General features: G+C 34.5%; 1 protein-coding gene across 6 annotated transcripts in view; it reads right to left on the minus strand.

The window, feature by feature from the left end:
* LOC139975326 (phospholipid-transporting ATPase IF-like) overlaps window positions 1–19,650 on the minus strand; it is a 49,549-nt gene that overhangs the window by 18,537 nt on the left and 11,362 nt on the right. For all 6 annotated transcript variants that reach the window (XM_071983169.1, XM_071983170.1, XM_071983171.1 and 3 more), the window contains exons 4-25: window positions 17,742–17,822; window positions 16,314–16,421; window positions 15,543–15,671; window positions 14,877–15,034; window positions 14,083–14,147; window positions 13,261–13,342; window positions 12,079–12,235; window positions 11,581–11,662; window positions 10,813–10,871; window positions 9,766–9,963; window positions 9,065–9,222; window positions 8,620–8,762; window positions 8,281–8,384; window positions 7,800–7,913; window positions 6,853–6,975; window positions 6,192–6,340; window positions 4,382–4,544; window positions 3,268–3,370; window positions 2,681–2,826; window positions 2,030–2,089; window positions 802–988; window positions 333–412 (exon numbers count right to left, since the gene is read on the minus strand). In XM_071983169.1, the coding sequence (XP_071839270.1) occupies window positions 333–412; window positions 802–988; window positions 2,030–2,089; window positions 2,681–2,826; window positions 3,268–3,370; window positions 4,382–4,544; window positions 6,192–6,340; window positions 6,853–6,975; window positions 7,800–7,913; window positions 8,281–8,384; window positions 8,620–8,762; window positions 9,065–9,222; window positions 9,766–9,963; window positions 10,813–10,871; window positions 11,581–11,662; window positions 12,079–12,235; window positions 13,261–13,342; window positions 14,083–14,147; window positions 14,877–15,034; window positions 15,543–15,671; window positions 16,314–16,421; window positions 17,742–17,822 (2,649 nt within the window). The remainder of the gene's footprint in view (window positions 1–332; window positions 413–801; window positions 989–2,029; window positions 2,090–2,680; window positions 2,827–3,267; window positions 3,371–4,381; window positions 4,545–6,191; window positions 6,341–6,852; window positions 6,976–7,799; window positions 7,914–8,280; window positions 8,385–8,619; window positions 8,763–9,064; window positions 9,223–9,765; window positions 9,964–10,812; window positions 10,872–11,580; window positions 11,663–12,078; window positions 12,236–13,260; window positions 13,343–14,082; window positions 14,148–14,876; window positions 15,035–15,542; window positions 15,672–16,313; window positions 16,422–17,741; window positions 17,823–19,650) is intronic.

The following is a 19,650-nucleotide window of genomic DNA, read 5'->3' on the forward strand; positions in this document are numbered from 1 at the left end:
AGAATTAAGGTATATTTGATCCATTTCCTGTAAATAATTAACACTAACACTTGATATATACCAAATAACTACCAAATGTAGATTTTAGAGCATTTATATACTCGAAGAAGAAAACAGTAATAGTGTAACTATGCAAGGTACAGCAGTACTGGAATAGCCTGCAAAAATTTGAAAACTGAACAACTTTGCATATTATGTGTAGAATTATCAATTTTATTTTTATTTTGTCTCTTCGGTACTGATTAATTAATTAAAATTTATATTTTGCTCGAAGAAGAACTTGAAAACAGTATATCTAAACTGAACTACTTTTATAAAGAGGGTCAACTTACTTGCATATTTGGTCTGACAGAGGAATCCTCGCCAACCAGGAATCGAAAACCAAAGAAAAATACCAGCGAATGCCAAATTCCTGTTTTGGAAAAAAAAAACATACCTTGTGAGACTCAAATAAGAAACCAAACTAAAAGAAAGGAAGGATACAATATGAGCTTGAGTTGGATTGTTTTAGCTCTCACATTTTGAATGCTATTTATTTTATGTATATTAGGTCCTCCTAGCAGGAACTCGCGAAGAAGCCTCATTGGCTTATCAAAGCCGCAAGCTGACCGAAGTCAGTCTCTTAGATTCATATTTAACGTCCATGATTATGAATTGTCAATTGTCAACAACTCTGTAACTGGACGACATACATTAATCTTGTAGTGACTTGAACTGGGACCTAATGATTGGAAGGCACCGGTTAACCACTGAGCTAACACTCCTTGCTATAAAGATGAAATAGAGAGATCATAAACTCACCTAAGCCCACCCAATAGATACACTGTGGCAGTGACATTGTTGAGTTACGGTTGAGTCTGTTGTATAATCTAGGATTGGCTAACAAATCTTCAGCTTTCACGTTTTGTTCGATGATCCCAAAGATGAGAATAGGTAAAGCAGTGCAAGTGATGTTGAATATGGTCAGGTAGAAACTTTCAAAAACCGTCTATAAATGAAAACGACGAAAAAAATATGAATCAACTAGCACAAGGAAATTCCAGAAAACGCATCATTTTAATACACAAGATGAAGAATGGAATAATGATTTACAAGGTTCCACCTGCTGCCAGCTGCTGTCACAACAAACAGGAATAAAACTGAAGCAATTTAAATTGTTCAATGTTATACAGCTATGCTAAATTATTTCCTTTGCCAAACATTCTCCAATGTTTGAGTGGAAAGATGTGAGCTACAAAACCCAGGGTTCTTTGGTCAGGACAAGAGGTTCTTACAAGGTGGTCTTGTACTAATCAGGATTACCATGATGATGAGTTGGGCTTGATCCCACCCCACCCCCCCAACCACATAGAAGTAATGGACCTAACCTGCACATTGGTCTAGGTGGTCTTGTACTAATCAGGATTACCATGATAATGAGTTGGGCTTGATCCCACCCCACCCCCCAACCACATAGGAGTAATGGACCTAACCTGCACATTGGTCTAGGAGGTCTTGTACTAATCAGGATTATCATGATGATGGGCTTGATCCCCCCCCCCCCATAGGAGTAATGGACCTAACCTGCACATTGGTCTAGGTGGTCTTGTACTAATCAGGATTATCATGATGATGAGCTGGGCTTGATCCCCCCCCCCCCCCCATAGGAGTAATGGGCCTAAACCTGCACATTGGTCTGGGTGGTCTTGTACTAATCAGGATTATCATGATAAGTTGGACTTCCCCCTCCCCCCCCTCATAGGAGTAATGGGCCTAAACCTGCACATTGGTCTTGGTGGTCTTGTACTAATCAGGATTATCATGATGAGTTGGACTTCCCCCTCCCCCCCCATAGGAGTAATGGGCCTAGACCTGCACATTGTTCAACCTACGTACAGTGAGATTTTTATTATGTCTGGCCCTTTGCACCAACTACTGTTTTCCTATGTCCCTCAGACAAAATAATTGAGAAACCTGTTTCTTTAACAGTGATAGTTCATAGCCATAAGGTGCTGAATTTATAGACGCCAAAAAATATGAAACACGTTACCTGCTGAGAGAAGTAGGAAAAGCAGGCGTAGTAGAACTGAGCAGTGATGAATGCAAAATTCTAGAAAATGGAAACAGAAAAAATGATGAAAATATAATAAATTAATATCGTGTTTGATTTGTAGTGAAGTACATATCCCTTAATGTACCGGTTAGCCATCAACTCTCTTTTATCAACCATGCCATTACTGAAAAGTGATTCACTGCTACGTGAAACCAATCTCGTCAATCTTACCTCAAATATCTGATGGGGGTGGATGCTAATGTATACTATACTTTGGCACATGCCTTTCTTCATACAGTCTGTTTTCAATTATGAATATTAATGATTAAGTTTGCATAATATTTTTGGTCAAATTATTTAATTGTTTATAATCAGCGTGTCAAATGTTTTGTATCTCAACAGTCAGTCTCGTGTAGCTCTTTGAGCTCTTTGTACCATTTTTTTTGCATTAGAGTCTTATTTTTTTAAATACATTTCTTTAAGTTTTGACAGTGTATGCACACCATATTCACTGTAAGTGTGTAGACTTTAAATTCTTCTGTACCTACTGAGATTTAATATTTATATCTTTTAATATGATCATGTTTCAAGGAGATGACCTACATCAATGTACTGCTGCTATACGATATTATCCAGCCTAGATCTTACCTTGTAAAAGAAATACTGCACAGTTATTGCAATGCGGTTATAATACCAATGACCGTGAACCAATAGAAGCTTCTCAAGAAAACAGAAACGAGCAAAGGCATAGTCGCTGTTCCGGACAGCCTGGCGACCCTCTTTACCCATGATGCCTTGCAAGAGAGAGAGAACATAATTATAAAATTACAAATTTAACAGAAAAGAACTTCCCTGCAAATAAACCGAAAACAAACGTTAAGTAAAGATGTATTATATGAAAGCCTTGCATTCAACATAAACAGATCAAAATACTCTGTTTTAACAACCCCTTTAAGGGTTATTCATATTTCAAACTACTTTTCAATGAACCTGTGATAAACATGAAAAGAATCATTTCAACGTTAGCTTTGAAAGTCTTGTTCCTATATAATTATGATATGATTAAATGTCTCTTCATCATAACTTGTTTTACACTGTCCTTTGGTAAGGCAGCAATGGCTAATAATATGGTAAATGAATCCTTCCTTTAACACAAGCCCTTCACCCCCCTCCCCACCCCTCCCCACACTATCCTCATTAATTCCAATGAAGTCTTGAAATATTTAAAGACTAACCTAGTCCAAGATGTGCCTCTTGTATCATGCTGACATCATTAGCTCCATCCCCTATGGCCATGGTGGAAGGCTTCTCGGGGGAAGCTTTCACCAACTTTACCACCTGATAAATGAGAGTAAAAGATTATCATTATCTAGTGACATCTTATAGGCCGACTGAGGAAGAAAACATTACAAAGGTTGGCTTTACTCAACAATTCAAACAACAATTTAAGCAGCTGGTGAAATTTGCAGCACTTACTATCAAATAATCTTGGATGGAAATATATAATAGAATATTGATGCATTTACATAAAACAAAAACTTTAAAACGGAAATCTGTTTAATTTTTAATACAAATATCACCAATAAGCCTACATCTATTTGACTTTCAAAGAAGGTGAACTTTGCCCACTATGAATAAAGGATGAACTTGTCATGATAATATTTATCAATTGTGATGATAATTAACCAGATCCATTGCATCTTTTGAACAAGAAGAAGACAAACTTCATTGCCATAGTAACTCAAATGAATGCGCTGAAAGGTGTAATTTTGATTATCAACACAGCAAAGCTACTGTTAAGTAGCATTTCTTCTTCAAACAATTTCAGTGTTCTTTGCAAATTGATATTAAAGAGAGATGATGAGATTCTGATAGGACAAAATGCAAGCCAAGACAGATTAATATTGTATTTTTTTATGAAGTAAAGTGTAAAGTGCCTGTAGTTTTGTTTCTTGTAACTTCTCAACTTACCAGTGGCGCAGGAAGGTACTTTTGAGTGGGGGGCTGAAGACTGATGGCCAGCCTGGGGGAGGGGTCTAAGGGGAGGGGTGTCCCCCTCCCCTTTGGATTTTTTTTTGTATTTCCAGGTGGCCTCAGATGCAATTTGGTGCAATATAGCACACTTCAACACCCACTCCATTTTGTAAATAATTTTGCATTTTCACCTGGCCTTAGATGCAATTTGGTGCTCCAAATGAGATTTTTTTCTCATTTGGAAATGAAAAAGGGGTTTTCTGACTTGCGAAGCGGGGGGGGGTGGAATGATACTTCCGCCCCTCCATATTTTTCACCTGGCACCCCCCTGGCACCCCCCTGGCACCCCCCGGCTCCTACGCCCTTGCAACTTACTAAAGCCTTCTGCAGAGGTGACATCCGACAGCAGAGAACAGCTGAACACTTCAACGAGAGGTTTCTCAAGGCATCTTCGTGATTGTCAAGAGCAAACTGTAGACTGGGACCATCCACCACCAGGGCATAAGATATGGATATTGACTGAGTGTCTAATCTCATTCTAGGAAAGTAAAATGATTTAATACATCAAATAACTATCAAAACATATCTGATGCAGCCTTCAATACAAATGCATCGGACTATTAAACCCGTTGATGACTAGTCACTATATCAGTTATTTGACTCTTTTACCAGTTGTGTTCTACATACAATTTTCTGAGGAATGAACCTAATGCACACAATAACAAAGACGAAAAGTCCTTCTCACAAAAAAGCCTTAAGGAACTCAAGATTCGAGATAAACGTCTACTTTTCTGAACAGAGAAACAGAATCATAAGAATGACTATAAATTTAATTGTTACAAAGAGCAGGCTTAGAGATGAAGAAACAAAAAGCTTAAGTTTCTGAACAGAAAGCAGAGGAGGTCTAAGTAAAGCAGAGTATGTAAGAAAAAAGAAGAGAAGAGATTAATATTATAGAAAGGAATAAATATTGCAATTCAACAGAATATCTAATGCAATTGTAATCAATGTACATAGTAGATAATCCTGTAAAGTATAATCAACACAGTAATCAATCAATACTGTAAAGCGTAGATAAACCTGCCGAGTATTATCAAGACAGTAATCAATCAATACTGTCAAGCTACCAATAGTAGATAATCCTGTAGAGTACAACCAATACAGTATTCAATCAATACTGTCAAGCTAACGATAGTAGATAATCCTGTAGAGTACATTAAATACAGTAATCATTCAATACTGTCAAGCTACCAATAGTAGATAATCCTGTAGAGTACAATCAATACAGTAATCAATCAATACTGTTAATCTACCATATGAAGATAATCCTGTCTGTAGAGTATAATCAATACAGTAATCAATTAATACTGTCAAGTTACACATAGTAGATAATCCTGTAGAGTACAATCAATACAGTAATCAGTCAATACTGTCAAGTTACACATAGTAAATAATCCTGTAGAGTACAATCAATACAGTAATCAATCAATACTGTCAAGTAACACATAGTAGATAATCCTGTAGAGTACAACCAATACAGTAATCAATCAATACTGTCAAGCTAACAATAGTAGATAATCCTGTAGAGTACAATCAATACAGTAATCAATCAATACTGTCAAGCTATCAACAGTAGATAATCCTGTAGAGTACAATCAATACAGTAATCAATCAATACTGTCAAGCTATCAATAGTAAATAATCCTGTAGAGTACAATCAATACAGTAATCAATCAATACTGTCAAGCTACCATAAGTAGATAATCCTGTAGAGTACAATCAATACAGTAATCGATCAATACTGTCAAGCTAACAATAGTAGGTAATCCTGTAGAGTACAATCAATACAGTAATCGATCAATACTGTCAAGCTATCAATAGGAGATAATCCTGTAGAGTACAATCAATACAGTAATCAATCAATACTGTCAAGCTACCAATAGTAGATAATCCTGTAGAGTAAAATCAATACAGTAATCAATCAATACTGTCAAGCTACCATAATCAATAATGTCAAGCTATCATAGTCAATAAAGTAATCAATCAATACTGTCAAGCTATCAATAGTAGATAATCCTGTAGAGTATAATCAATACAGTAATCAATCAATACTGTCAAGCTACCAATAGTAGATAAATCCTGTAGAGTACATTCAATACAGTAATCAATCAATACTGTCACTCACTGCTCTGCAAATCTTGCCAAGTTCTCTCCACACTTATTAGGATCCTCCTGCTTAACAAGCATCAATTCTCTCATACTTGGCTGGAAATGTCCGCAAGAATGACTGATGTTTACTGCCGTTTCTTGTTTGTCTCCTGTCAGAACCCATATCTTACAATTAGAGAAAATAAGAAAGGGAATGGATGTTATGTTTCTTTTCAATTTGCTTATAAATTCTAAATTCTACAAAAAGGCTAGATTCTTCCTTGTTTTATTAAAAGAAGCCAACTTAAAACATGGGAGACAAATATAAGGCAACATATTTCAGTGGAATATTCTGGAAAGACAGAGCTAAAACATGTTGTAATACGAAAAAGTACAATGCACAGAACACTCTTGTAGAGAGGAAATATAACTAATTTACAAAGGTCCATATTTTTTGAAATCAGTTAAAGTTTACCTTGTAGCTGAATGATGAGTTGGGCTTGATCCCACTCATATGAGTGCTCATAATATGAATGAAAACAACCACCACCAAATGAAAAATTACAAACCTACTTCCAAACTTGTTTTGCTATTCTAAATTGTCGTTGAAGCACAAACAATCTCAGAATGGGGGATAGCAACTGCATAATGAACACACATTTGACAAAAGTCATCATTAATTTGTTCCAGATACTTACTTTGATCCCAGCCTCTCTGAGCTTCTCAATGGTTTCGCTGACTTTATCTTGTAGCTTGTCTTCAACTCCTGTGGCTCCGATCAGTTCAAGATTGTTCTCTATTTGCTCATAAACTCTCTTGAGCTAGGAGGGGAGATTAAATTTTGTTTTAATCTTAATGATTTACAGTAATCATTCAGTACTCATGAATCCTAAAATGCATGCGGCTAAATTTAACTCTCAAAGCTAAGCTTTAGTCAATTTGATTTGGGGGGCTGTAATGACTTGCCTGAAAAATATAACCAAATTTTAATGTTAAAAATGTTAATGTGCATATCATATTGGCATGCATCTGTTATTACATCGCATGCCAATGACAAACAATCATTTTCTGTGTTATTACCCTTCCATATTGGTTAGAATTATTGGGAAAGTCGTTACAATAATAATGATAAGAAAAACATAATTTTAACCATTGAAAAACATATTGCAAATTATTTTTCTTTCAGTAGGGGCCCTGAAAACTACTCAGCATATTACCCAAATTTTCACAAAAAGTTTGGGTTGGGGTGGGGGGGGCAGCCACCCACCTTCTGCACCTATGCATACCAGCACAGTAAATATCATAGAACCGCTTACTGTGATCCAGCTCCTGGAGTAGATTATATTTAATCAACCATATATCTCAAGTTAGAAACAAGATATTGAGATGAGGTTCTGTGTGTAGTATATTCAAATATAAGTCTTACGTTGTCTGCCACCAGTATACTTACTTTGTTCCACAAATTATTTCTATTCTGAGAAACTATCTTTTCTTTTTTATTTTGGAAAAATTTGCTTTTCTGTATTTATATCAACTTAATACTCTAAACCTTTCCCTTATAAATATAGTATTCCCTTATTACTATTACAGATAATGTATTACAGATAATGTAAAGTATTTTAACTGACAAACTGAGTTTTCAAACCTTCTCTTCCCTAGCATCCAGGGCTGTTGATGCATTGTGCAGCATTTGTCTCAAGTTTTCATATTCATCTTCTGAAAACGTACGAGTACCATAACACAGTGTCCTAAGTCCCTCCTATACAGTAAGATCAAGAAGAAAATAATTTAAAAAAGTTTTCAATAATAAATATTCTTTACGATCATAGAAACCCCACATTCAAGTTTGTCAAAATACAAACTTATAAATCATTGGCGGTGACTGCAATTGTTAAACAATACCACCCTAAACATCAAAACAATGTAATATTTTATTAAAATAAGTTTCAAGTGTTGAGAAATTACTCGAAAATCTACCAAAACTTTTGACAAAGAAACAAAGGTTTCCAGTATGTTTTAAGCACAAAAAGCATCCAGTTCTGTTATGTTCATATTTTGCTTTTCAATATAGAAGATATAGGTCAGTTGATTTGTTGCAAAAATACAGAAATATAATATTTTCTCACCACTGCAAAATCATTAACATGTTGAAGGACTTCGTCCTTTGGTCCAGAGGTGCTTTTATGAATAATAGTTGACTCAGCACCTTTGCAGATCATCCAAATTTTACCTAAAGAAGAAAAAAACAAAACACAAAACCACTTGTTTAGTTATTCCTAAATAGGAACACAATTATAACAGCTAATAAGAAAGACATTTACTTCTTCAATTTTTAGTTTCAGCACTACTATTGTAAACAGCTATTGAACTGAATGTTATATAATATGCAATCAACACTACTACTGTTAATGGTAACTGAACTGAATGTTATTCAATACTATGGAATGTACTAAGTATTTACTCACCTTCAGGAGTCCTGAGTATGATGCTCATACACTTCCTGGTAGGATCAAACTCCAGTACATTCAGAATGGTGTACTTGTCCCGTGCATTATCAACCAATATCTCTTGGTACTCCTGTGTACCGCCTATCAGTATGACCCCAAACCTAATGGAAAAATATACAAATAATTCTTTTTGAGGAAAGATACATGCAAACATTGCAGACGAGGCTTAAAGAGGGTCAAAATCCAAGCCATAGAATACCTAAAAATACAGAATAAAAACACATTGACTAGTTTAACAGTAATATAGATGTAACAGATACTGAATGTGTGTAAGCATGCGCAACTTGGATTACAAAACAGTGAATTGTTGAGACTTGGGAAATATATAACAGATTTAAATAATATCAAGGGAAAATGAAATTTGAACTTGAAGGGCCAATCCTCTTTGAAGTTTATTTTTTACCTGTTAGCTGCCTCTACAAGAGCTTTCTCATCTGGTGATGAGGCCTGGTAATCTCTTCTCAACTCAGAGTTTGACCTTGCTCTGCCATCTGCTACATCTTCACTCACATGGACGGTATGACAGAGAGCCATTGCAAGTTTGAAATACTTCACATCAGACTAAAAAAACAAGCACAACATATGAAGCAATTATAATCAATTCAATACAAACTATTCCAAGCATTCTGCACTCAACTTTTATCATAATAATAATAATAATAAATGCAAATTTATATAGCGCCAATATCCAGAGGAAAACCAATGCTCAGTGGCGCTAGTGGAAGGCAGTCAAAAATAGATAAGTTTTGAGTCTGTTTTTGAAAATGTTAACGTTGGGTGCCGACTTGATGTGCAGTGGAAGTGAGTTCCAAATGGAATAAACAACAATGGTTAATGGTATAAACAACACAAACACCTGTATCTGATATGTATAGGACTTTATTTGTTTGATAGAAAGCTGTTTTTAATTTTTAATATCAGGGTGTTTGTTTACTTTCCATAGGACAACCAAACTGGTGGAGGGGGGGGGGGTTACAGATCTAGCCATGTTGCTAGTCTCCTTTACAGTTTGCTTCTTCTTTCTAAGGTTTTGGGGAATAACTTTCAGACAATTTACAGATTTGTGGTAAGGCACTACTGACAGACATATAATGTTATTCTGACCTTTGAAGCTTGTTCATTGCCACTGGGCATAAGGCCTCTCCTGTTATCTTCGATATATTTGAACCCTCGGACGGAGCATTGCCTGAACGTCATCTCGTTCTCCGTCAGCGTCCCTGTCTTGTCTGTGAACATGTACTCTACCTGTCCTAGTTCTTCATTCAGATCAGAAGTGTTGGCTCTGGCTCTCTGATCTGTTACCTAAAAATATTTAAAACAAATATATACATATTTATATTTTTAAAGAATCTAAATGAGCAATTATGATAATGAATCATATTCCTAGCATTCTTTTGTTTAATTTGTCATTTTTAGTGCTTGAAACTGTATTACGTTATCTGTGTAGTACCTAATGAATTAAGAGCAATGTTTTCACAGAATGGACTAAAGATTAGTTCAGTAGTACCTCTGAAAGGGTTATTGATAGCCAGATATCTTTCACTCAACTAATGGTTGAGGAGAGAAAATGGTTTTAAAAAAGATAATTTTAGCATTGGGGATATTGAGCGTCAAAGCATTGGCTAGTGTTTTGTCATTCACAAGGACTCTTAGATTTTTCATCCAAAAGGTCATTTGAAAAAAAAAGGAAAAGGATAGGAAATTGAGCTAAATTTATTCACTTGACTGCAAAAGATACAAGTCATTTTGTTGCCTCCACATGCATATATGTGTTTGCAAAGCAACCTAACATAGTTGTCTTCTGAAATAATTCTTATTTTGGGTCATTAAGGTTGTTATCATTCTAATTAATTAAGTAATCCCTTTCTGTAATTAGATGATACTTTTGTCTTGCTATGACAACATTTCATAAACATTCAGGTTATATTTTGCTTTTCAATAGAGCCACAAATAGAAATGATCAAATATAATGGGATCCAATCATTAACCTTAGTCTGGTACCAATCAAAAACAATGAATTTTAATCCTTCTGTAGTCAATAATTTCTTTGTTCTTTTCAAATTTGTTAATAATTTTACAGTCAGTTTTCTGAAATCTTCCCAATATTTAAAAAAAAAAAAAAAAAGCAAACTATAAGAAGTATTTTCGTACCTCATCGTAAAGGTCGATATCCAACCCAAGCCAAGTCGATCCTGTGAATTTCTGCATTTCTAAATTGACAAAAATTTGATAAAACTAAATAAATTGCATTGAAAAAAAAGAGAACAGTTATTGAGTAAGTGAGATATTTCATCTATGGACAGTAGAGTGTAATTCAGTCATTGAAATATGTGGAATAGTAAATGTGCAGATATACAATGTGAATATAGAAAATCTGTGAAATGACACAACTTTATAGCATTGTTGCATATCAAATGTGCAGAAAATACTGACGATTAATCAACTGTTGTGGTGTTATATTCAAGTTAAAACAGCAATGATGTGATCCAGTAAAAGTATAGTCTGGGTATCATTGCATAAAACAGCTATAGTGTGCATTAAAAGTGATTGTAGTATTGTCACTTGATCCAGTACAAGTGTAGTCTCCATAAAATTGTATAAAACAGCCATAATGTGGTGTAATTAGGTGTGACTGTAGTATTGTCATTTGATCCAGAACAAGTGAAGTCCCCATACCATTGTATAAAACAGCCATAGTGTGCATTAGATGTGACTGCAGTATTGTCACTTGATCCAGTACAAGTGTAGTCACCATTCCAATGTATAAAACAGCCATAATGTGCATTAGATGTGACTGCAATATTCTCACTTGATCCAGTAAATCTATTAGATGTAAAGACCCAACTATTTCCTGTCAATAACAACTCCTAGTCCACTAACCATTTTCCACTTTTTTGTTTTTCAAATTTTCCGACTTACCTAAGGTTACATACAAAGAGATTGGGATGATGTAGTTGAACAACACCAAGAATGAAAGGAAATCTTCAAAATACTTTCCAGCCTGCAAACAAAAATTTAAATAAGTTATTTATTAAAAAGTCACCAAAAACAACTGTTTGCAAACTGTTATAAACAACACTGTACACTCCACAGTAGAGTACAGATTAAATGAACAATACTGTAGATGCTTTGCAAAATATTTGGGATTGACACAACTTTTGGCAAACCCAAAGTAAGAAATAAAACCATGCCAACATACCATCATGTGTTCTTCACTGCAATAGCAAACTTTACTGGATTATGGTTTCAGGTACCTTCAGAAATTTGCTTTTAATGGTTGGTGAATGCCAGCACTACCCGATTTTGTGACAAGTTCAATAAAAATATACAGCTTTAAGTTTCAACAAGATCTTATTTGAAATTGACCTCTTACATCATATTATGAAAATAAAACTGACAGGAATGATAAAAACTCACAGATCCACTGTAGTCTTGGCTTTGCACGGCTGAAGGATAAAAGTACCATGACCGCTCTGTGTTTGCCTTATTATTGAAATAGTACTTTAAACCAGTCGCTAATATCGTCTGTACAGCAAGATACACCAACATAGCAACCAAGTACTTGTTCATTGATCTGAAAGAATCAAAAGAAAATATCAAAAAGTTTCAACTAAAAGCCAAAAATTACCAAAACGAGAAAGGACTGTTTAACAGACTGCTCATCTATTGTAAAAAAAGCTGTGTACTGAAATATATGAAAGTTATAGGGCGTGGCGGTTGATCCTACCAGGATCTTCCCTCGGATCGCCTTTGAAGAATATAAAGATTTTAACAGTCTAAATGTTAGGCACTCTTACTTTTACATATATAAATACAGGTTATGAAAGTTATTATGAAAATGGAACTCAGAAAAGCCTTAATGTACATTTCATCAATAATTCTTAATCAGTGCAGGTGGTAAAACAGAATTAGAATGTGTTTGCAACTCTTTAAATGGATATATTTATTTGTCTAATAGGTAAACAGTTGGAAGCCAAGCACAGCAAGAAGTAGAACATGTTTGCAACCTTTTCAAGGATATTTTTGGAAAAATCTAGAACCAAAGGTTGCTATGTGGGGTAGCCTTTCTGTCTTTGGCTTGTGATAACAGTTCTCATCTTTAATAAATCATGTGTGAGATTGAAGGGATTTCCCCCACAGGTAGAAACAAGTTATGTTGTCCATATCAATTATTCTTCAATAGTTTGGAAAAGCAAATCTATAGATTTACCAGGAAAACATAAGGTGTTTTAAGTAACTCTTCTGTTGAGGCCTGTGGATGAAATCCAGTACCAAAAGATCGGCGGCAACAACACAGATTATGTGGACGAGCTATGAAGTCGTCCACTTTTCCAGAATGTACTGAGTATCAAATGCGCCAGTGCAAAAAATTGTAAACACTTTGTGAGTATTTTAGCATGGAACGGACTTTTTGTGTATTCTAATACATTTCTGAGTCATTTTGATTGTTTCTTAAACATAACAATCAATTATAGATTTAATAGGTGACCTAAAAAAAAAACCGGGAACCTGGATAAATGAGGCTCAGAGGTTTAAGGGTTTTATATCATAAACAATACTTCCAGGATGATAGTTGACAAATTTATTCTTTAGACTCACTTTTCAATGCAGGAAAACTTCTGGCCTTTCTTTTTAGAATTGAGCGCCATTTTGGACTGTTCTCCTGTGTAAACTGCGACACCTGAAACAAAGATATACATGAAGCGGATGACAATATTGATACAGACAGGATATGGATGTTTGGAGTATTAAGGGAATATGTTCACAAAGGGAAGGAATGACATCAACGACAAGAGAACCAAAACACAGTGTAATCTAAATAGCCGGTGAATCTTGGCAAGCATTACAAATGCAACAGATTAATTAAAATCATAACAGTCATAAAATGCTAAAACAGACAAAACAACAAGGATATAAATCTTAAAGCAATTTCATGATTAAGATCTGATCCACATTGCAGAATGGCGACAATGGTAAGACAACATATGAAGACTTTGAGAAAGATAATATGATTACAGGAAAACTCAAACACAGTGTAGTAGGTAATTCTTACAAAACATATTAAACCCAATGCTACAATAACTGAACAAAGTTTGTAAACTGAAGGAGAAGAACTAGTGTTACCTAACAGTAGATGACACTCAGAAAACATGATTAAAACCAATGCTCTCTAAGAACTAAACGGAATGCGAATGAAAGACCAGTTAAAATCAAATTAAAATAAAACTTTTATGTCTATGCTTGAAGGGGTTTGAAACATTTGCAAAACATCTGAGACTACCAACTGAATTTTCGTATTTTTCTAATGTTTTATAATTTTTTTCTTTTTTTTTACTTATTCTTATAGTTTAAGTTAACTGAATTTTCGAACACATTTTATAATGTCTAGCACGCAAGAAATGCTCTATAAATCTAACTCACCGTAAACGTATGGAGTGTTTTTAACCTTTGAGCCTCTAAGAAGTAAATTTTCAGCATTCAAAGATCTGTGAAGATGATATGAACACAGTTAGTTAACCCAGGATTATGGTTTTATGTGAACAACTATGTAATGCAATGCCTGGCACATAATTTTAGTGTAATACTTGTTTCATATGGAACAACCATGCTGATGTTGTAAAGGTTTCAGTGAATGTTATAAAAAAAAAAGGCAAAAACGTATAAAATGGCATGCTTGGCAATAATTAAATGTACCAAAACTTTCACAGTATAAATGCATTCTTGCCATTCAAAATTATGCCATTCTCTTATTTCATAAATGACAAGCACTGTTGTTTGCTTGATTTCTTCTTAATTTAAACCAATTAGTGAAAATGCAAAAAACAAAACAATGAAATATTAAATAAGTAGATGATGAGTTTGGCAACATCACACTTCATATTCAAAGGTCAGTTAAAAATTGAAACTATCAATGTATAATGATGTGTGGTCTCTGGTGCAGGCATCATTAGTTTGAGAAATTACAATTTTTAGTGTCATGAACTATGGTGGTTTTTTTGGCAAAATGTCTGGAAAGTGACACGCAAAGGCAAAGAGCAGCATTACCGAATAAGATAAGACGGGGTGGGGGGGGGGGTGATACCAACCATATCACCATTTAGAGTTTGCTTATGAATTGGAGCAAGAGAGCAGTAGCTGTGAGAAACAGGTATGCGAGGAAGCCGAGTAAATATAGTGAGATGAACTGAGCAGAAAGACCATCTCCTCCGTCCTACCTTGTTAGAACCGCCTGTGAATTTGGCGCCCTTATATTCATCCGACCAACGAACTTGTAAAGATCTGTGATTGGTTGCTGGCATTGTATTTCAGCATTTAAACTCATCAAGCTCTCTTCATCCTGAAGGATAGCCGTGTCCGGTAAAGATCTAAAAATCTGTGAAAATACAAACAGAATCATGATTTTACAGCAGCAAAGAGAAGAAAGATTGCTCCAAAAAGTTGCTTCCACACAGCTAACCTTGAATCAGTTTATTTTGATGTCATTGAGTATTTTTTCAGTAGAATTGGTAAAAATTGTTCAGCCATTGCAACAAGCAACTTTAAAATGTTTGTCATAGTTTGTAATTTCATAGACACTTATATCAAGAGCGTTGAAGACAAGAGTAATGAGTACAACAGAGTGACCTTCACCATACTTATTACCCAAAGAGGAATAAATAAAAATTCAACAAAACATTAAAAAAACAAGAGACAAGATCTGTGTATGACAGCTTCATTATCTGTTGGTGTGGTAAAGCAAACATCCAATGATACTACATCCTGATCAATACATATTACTCTAGTTTCTTTTTAATACAGTTTAGAGGTGGACCCTAATAATTACATAAAATCCACCAAAACCTCAACTTTCCTCCCTAATTTTTTTTTTTTCTCTGTCTAACCTTCAGATTGGTTTCTCCGTCTAGATTAGCCGTCGTTACGTAACATTCTCCATCTGGATTTTGAGATGATAACAATACCATATCACAGGGAAGTTCCTCATCACTTCTGGACCAAACAATATCTCCGACCTGTGTCACAGAATAAGAGGATATTTAAGTAGCATCATTTGCTTATTTCTTGCATCAATATACATCTAAAGGAATAATAAATTATTAAATTCATTAGTCATGAACATAACACTCAATAGAATATCCAAAAGTTATTTTTTTTTTCTACTATTGATATTTGATTTGGAAAATTGAATGGGATTAGGATCATCTTAATATCTTAATCCTCATGGTAGGAGTTTCATTTTGTACTGCAATATAGTCAAGATGTTCCATAAAATATTGCTAAGAAGGCAATGAAAATTAATCAGTTGACAAACTTGAGACAAGCTTTTACTCAAACAGGGGTTTAAATTTGATAAAATGGTTGTTTAGTTTGGTCTTTATGGCTCATAATATTAGTTTAAATGTGATAAAATGGTCGTATATTCAGTCTTTATAGCTCATAATATTAGCCTGTCTTATTTTTCTTGGTCTATTTATCATTCATGTTTGAAGAGTAAATGGTCAAGCAAACTTTGATGAGCCTTCCCCACTTATTACGCGGACAAAAATCATTTATTCCAAGATACTTTGAGTATGTTATTACTAATGTTAGCTAGGTTAATCCTCATAAATATAGTATCATGCCACAGAAAGACAGAAACCTGACAACAGACTTACCCTAATATCCTTAGACAACACCTCAACTCTTTTCCCATTTCTCACAACCTGGACTGGTCTGTTATTCACTTCTTTATCTGACCTGTGTCTTAAAATATCCTCATAACCCTGCAGTGAGATGGAAATAGGAAGAATGTTAACATTAAGAAAATTATAAACTTTAATCATATTGATTGCAGTTCACAATGTTAATGTTAATATTCATTTCCATGGCAACAATTATTACATTTTTTGCAGTTAATTGACTGTAAAGGTCATCACACATATCCATTTAGGAGCAGACAGACAGTACGTCTCCAATGTATTTTCAGTAGAATGTTTATCAACATACAAACAGATCGTCGGGTCTAAGTGTTGGTGAATAATGTGCCTATTAAACATATTTATTTAAATGAATAAAATCAATCAATAAAAAGAAAAACATGGAAGGACCATAGGGGAAATACCTATTTATTATAACCTTTTCAATCAAATGCTATAGAATAAGATCACTTATGTACACTGAAACCATTAACTACATTGCCAACACACACAAAACCAACTTTTACAAACAAATCGTTCAAGGGTTTTGATCTTTAGCTATCAAACCTGTAGGGGAAAATAGGGAACTACTAAGTTTCTTTTCTAGAGTTTTAACCACTTCCTGTTCCCCAAATGTTGATCTGTTTGGAGTATACATCAAAACTTTTAAACAAAAACCTTTTTGTTTGCCAGGAATGAGCAGACTACATTTACAATGGTTTTGAATACACATTTCTATTGTTGGTTATATAAGGTTGGACACAGTACAGTTTGGCAATCTACAGCAAAATTGTGAGTCCTGGCAACTACGGTATTCAACACATTTGTACACTCAGCAGTATCATACACATTTTTACACCCAGATCTGGTACAAAAGAAACAACAATGTTAAATCAAGCTACTATATCTCGCCCTTGGTAACTTGATTTGTTAGCACATGGTACAATGGTTGACACAAAGCAGTATTATGTATGTACAGTCAGCTCGCTTGTAGTTGCAGCACATTTAGTCCAAAGTTCAAAAATGAGTGTATTATGTTAACAATTGAAAACTTTCCAAGAAATCTCTCAAAATATACATGTATTTCATTTATTTCTGCTAATGTATATTGTTTTTCCCTTTGTGTTGTTGTTTTTTCTCAAGGTTTACACAATATTATTTTGTATGTTTTAATCTAAAAAGACAAACATGCATCTGTATTAGACAGACTACTGTATAAAGTAACATAAAAACTATAACATTAATTTATTAAAAAGTAACAAAAATGACTTAAAATTTGGTTTACATGTACATCATGTTTCCTTTTGAAGCTAATTTGTGTTTTACAATTTTTATGGTTAAATAAACTTTAATGAATGTTAGCACTATCAACTGTTTGTTTGACTTCATGGACTGTATTACACGTACCTGTTTGATCATTGTTACAGAAACTACAAATACGAGAGGCACAATACTGGTCCAAGGAGCAACAGGACTGTCAATGGTAAGCTGTTTAAAGAAAAAGAAACAATATTAGAAATAGGCTTGTGGATATGTTATTAGCTAAACTTGTTGCTTTATAACAACATGCTGTATTTGTAGAGAAACATTAAAACCCTTGAAGTACTTAGTAAGTGCAATTGAAACCCATATACTCATATACTAGGTATAATACTTGGATAATAAAAGGATTACCCCACCCACATTATGCTCCTACCATTGATGGGACACTACTTCAACCATAGAATTTTATGATCCATTAGCAGTCGAGAGTAATTTTAACTATATCTGATTTACGTCTTCCACAATCGATGGCAACCATCAACCTGACCACAGATAATACATAACAGCACTCTAAAAACACAGCTAACTGAGTGAGTAATTAAATTTATGGAGCACAAAGGTCAATTAACACCCCTTCAATAAGAGAGAGTATGATGAATCATGCTGCATGTACTTAACACAACTTGTAGTGCACAAGCAATGGCAGTGGTAGGCAAGGAATCGACGATAGGAAGGCGAACATACCAAAGTGTCTGTAATGTGAGATGGGGGGAGGGAATGAAGTGGGATGGGAAGAGAAAGGGAGAGTGGAATGAAAAATAGCAAAGACTGCCAAAGAGAAAGGAAGAAGGGGTAAGGGGCAAGGAGGGGGGAAGGAGGAGAGGGAAGGATCTGAATGTCAGAATCTGTATTCTGTCCTTGATTTGTGTTTGTTTCTTTGGTCATGTTTTATTAGCAATTTTATCACACCAGCTATGTTTTACTTCAAAAAGATTTGCAACTGAACTAAGACACTCCTCTAGATTTGTCATTATTAATCCATCCAATCTGGTCCATCAATAAACAATCATTAATACGTTTCATCCAGTTTATTGCTTACTTTCATTGTATATTACACTGATTCTGCAGGAAATCCAGCATGGACGAAAACTAATATACTTTTGTAAGCAAAACATAAACTGAAATAATTGTCAACAAATATATTTCAAAGAGCAAACAAAATTGGACTTGGTGAAAACAAGTCCAATTGTAACACCAGAGTTTTAAGGCTTAAAAATTGGTAATATTCAAAATACTATCACTTTGGACAGCGAACACCTTGAAGGCAAACTATATTCCAGAACTGCAGTTTGTTCTTTTAATTTACAAAAGTCCGAACTACTGTACCACTACTGAACACTGAAATACTGTTTAAAGTTTGATAACTTACAATGGCATTGTTATAGAGCAGTTCCTACTAGAATCTACCTTTTGTACCACAGTGCAATCATGGCTGTGAATACTAACCATGTACAGTACAACAGAGTCTGTAGGCATTGTTGGTATTATACAGTATTAGCACCTTTGTATAAAAAATAAAGTTACAAACAATACCAAATGTTCATAGCTTGGCAGTTATGTGTTAAATTTGATACCAAAACATACAAGTATTTTATACCAGACGCATACTAAACGAAACTGCTGCATTCCCAGCCAAAGATAATTGGGTGTTGGGTGTTAGAAAAATCAATTTTTAGTTTGAAGCATCGGGTGACACAGACAGAAGAATGGTGGAGCAATTTCAGAGTAAGGGTCATTCAATCAATTACCTAGTTATATATTCATATATATATATATATTGATATATAGCATATTTTCCTTCTGATGATTATAAGGCAGTTTGCATGCACTAAATGCCTTAAAATAAGTATTGAAAATTATATAGCCTAATACTTTATTTACTACGGGGCAGCAGAATCAAGGAACACAGGGGACATGTACAATCCCAATTTGTCAAAAACCTCTGAGAAGTACCCCTATTCCTTAAATCACAATTGCTCACTATTGCTAATAA

Source organism: Apostichopus japonicus, chromosome 10 (genome assembly GCF_037975245.1).
Source record: "Apostichopus japonicus isolate 1M-3 chromosome 10, ASM3797524v1, whole genome shotgun sequence".
Lineage (NCBI taxonomy): Eukaryota > Metazoa > Echinodermata > Holothuroidea > Aspidochirotida > Stichopodidae > Apostichopus > Apostichopus japonicus.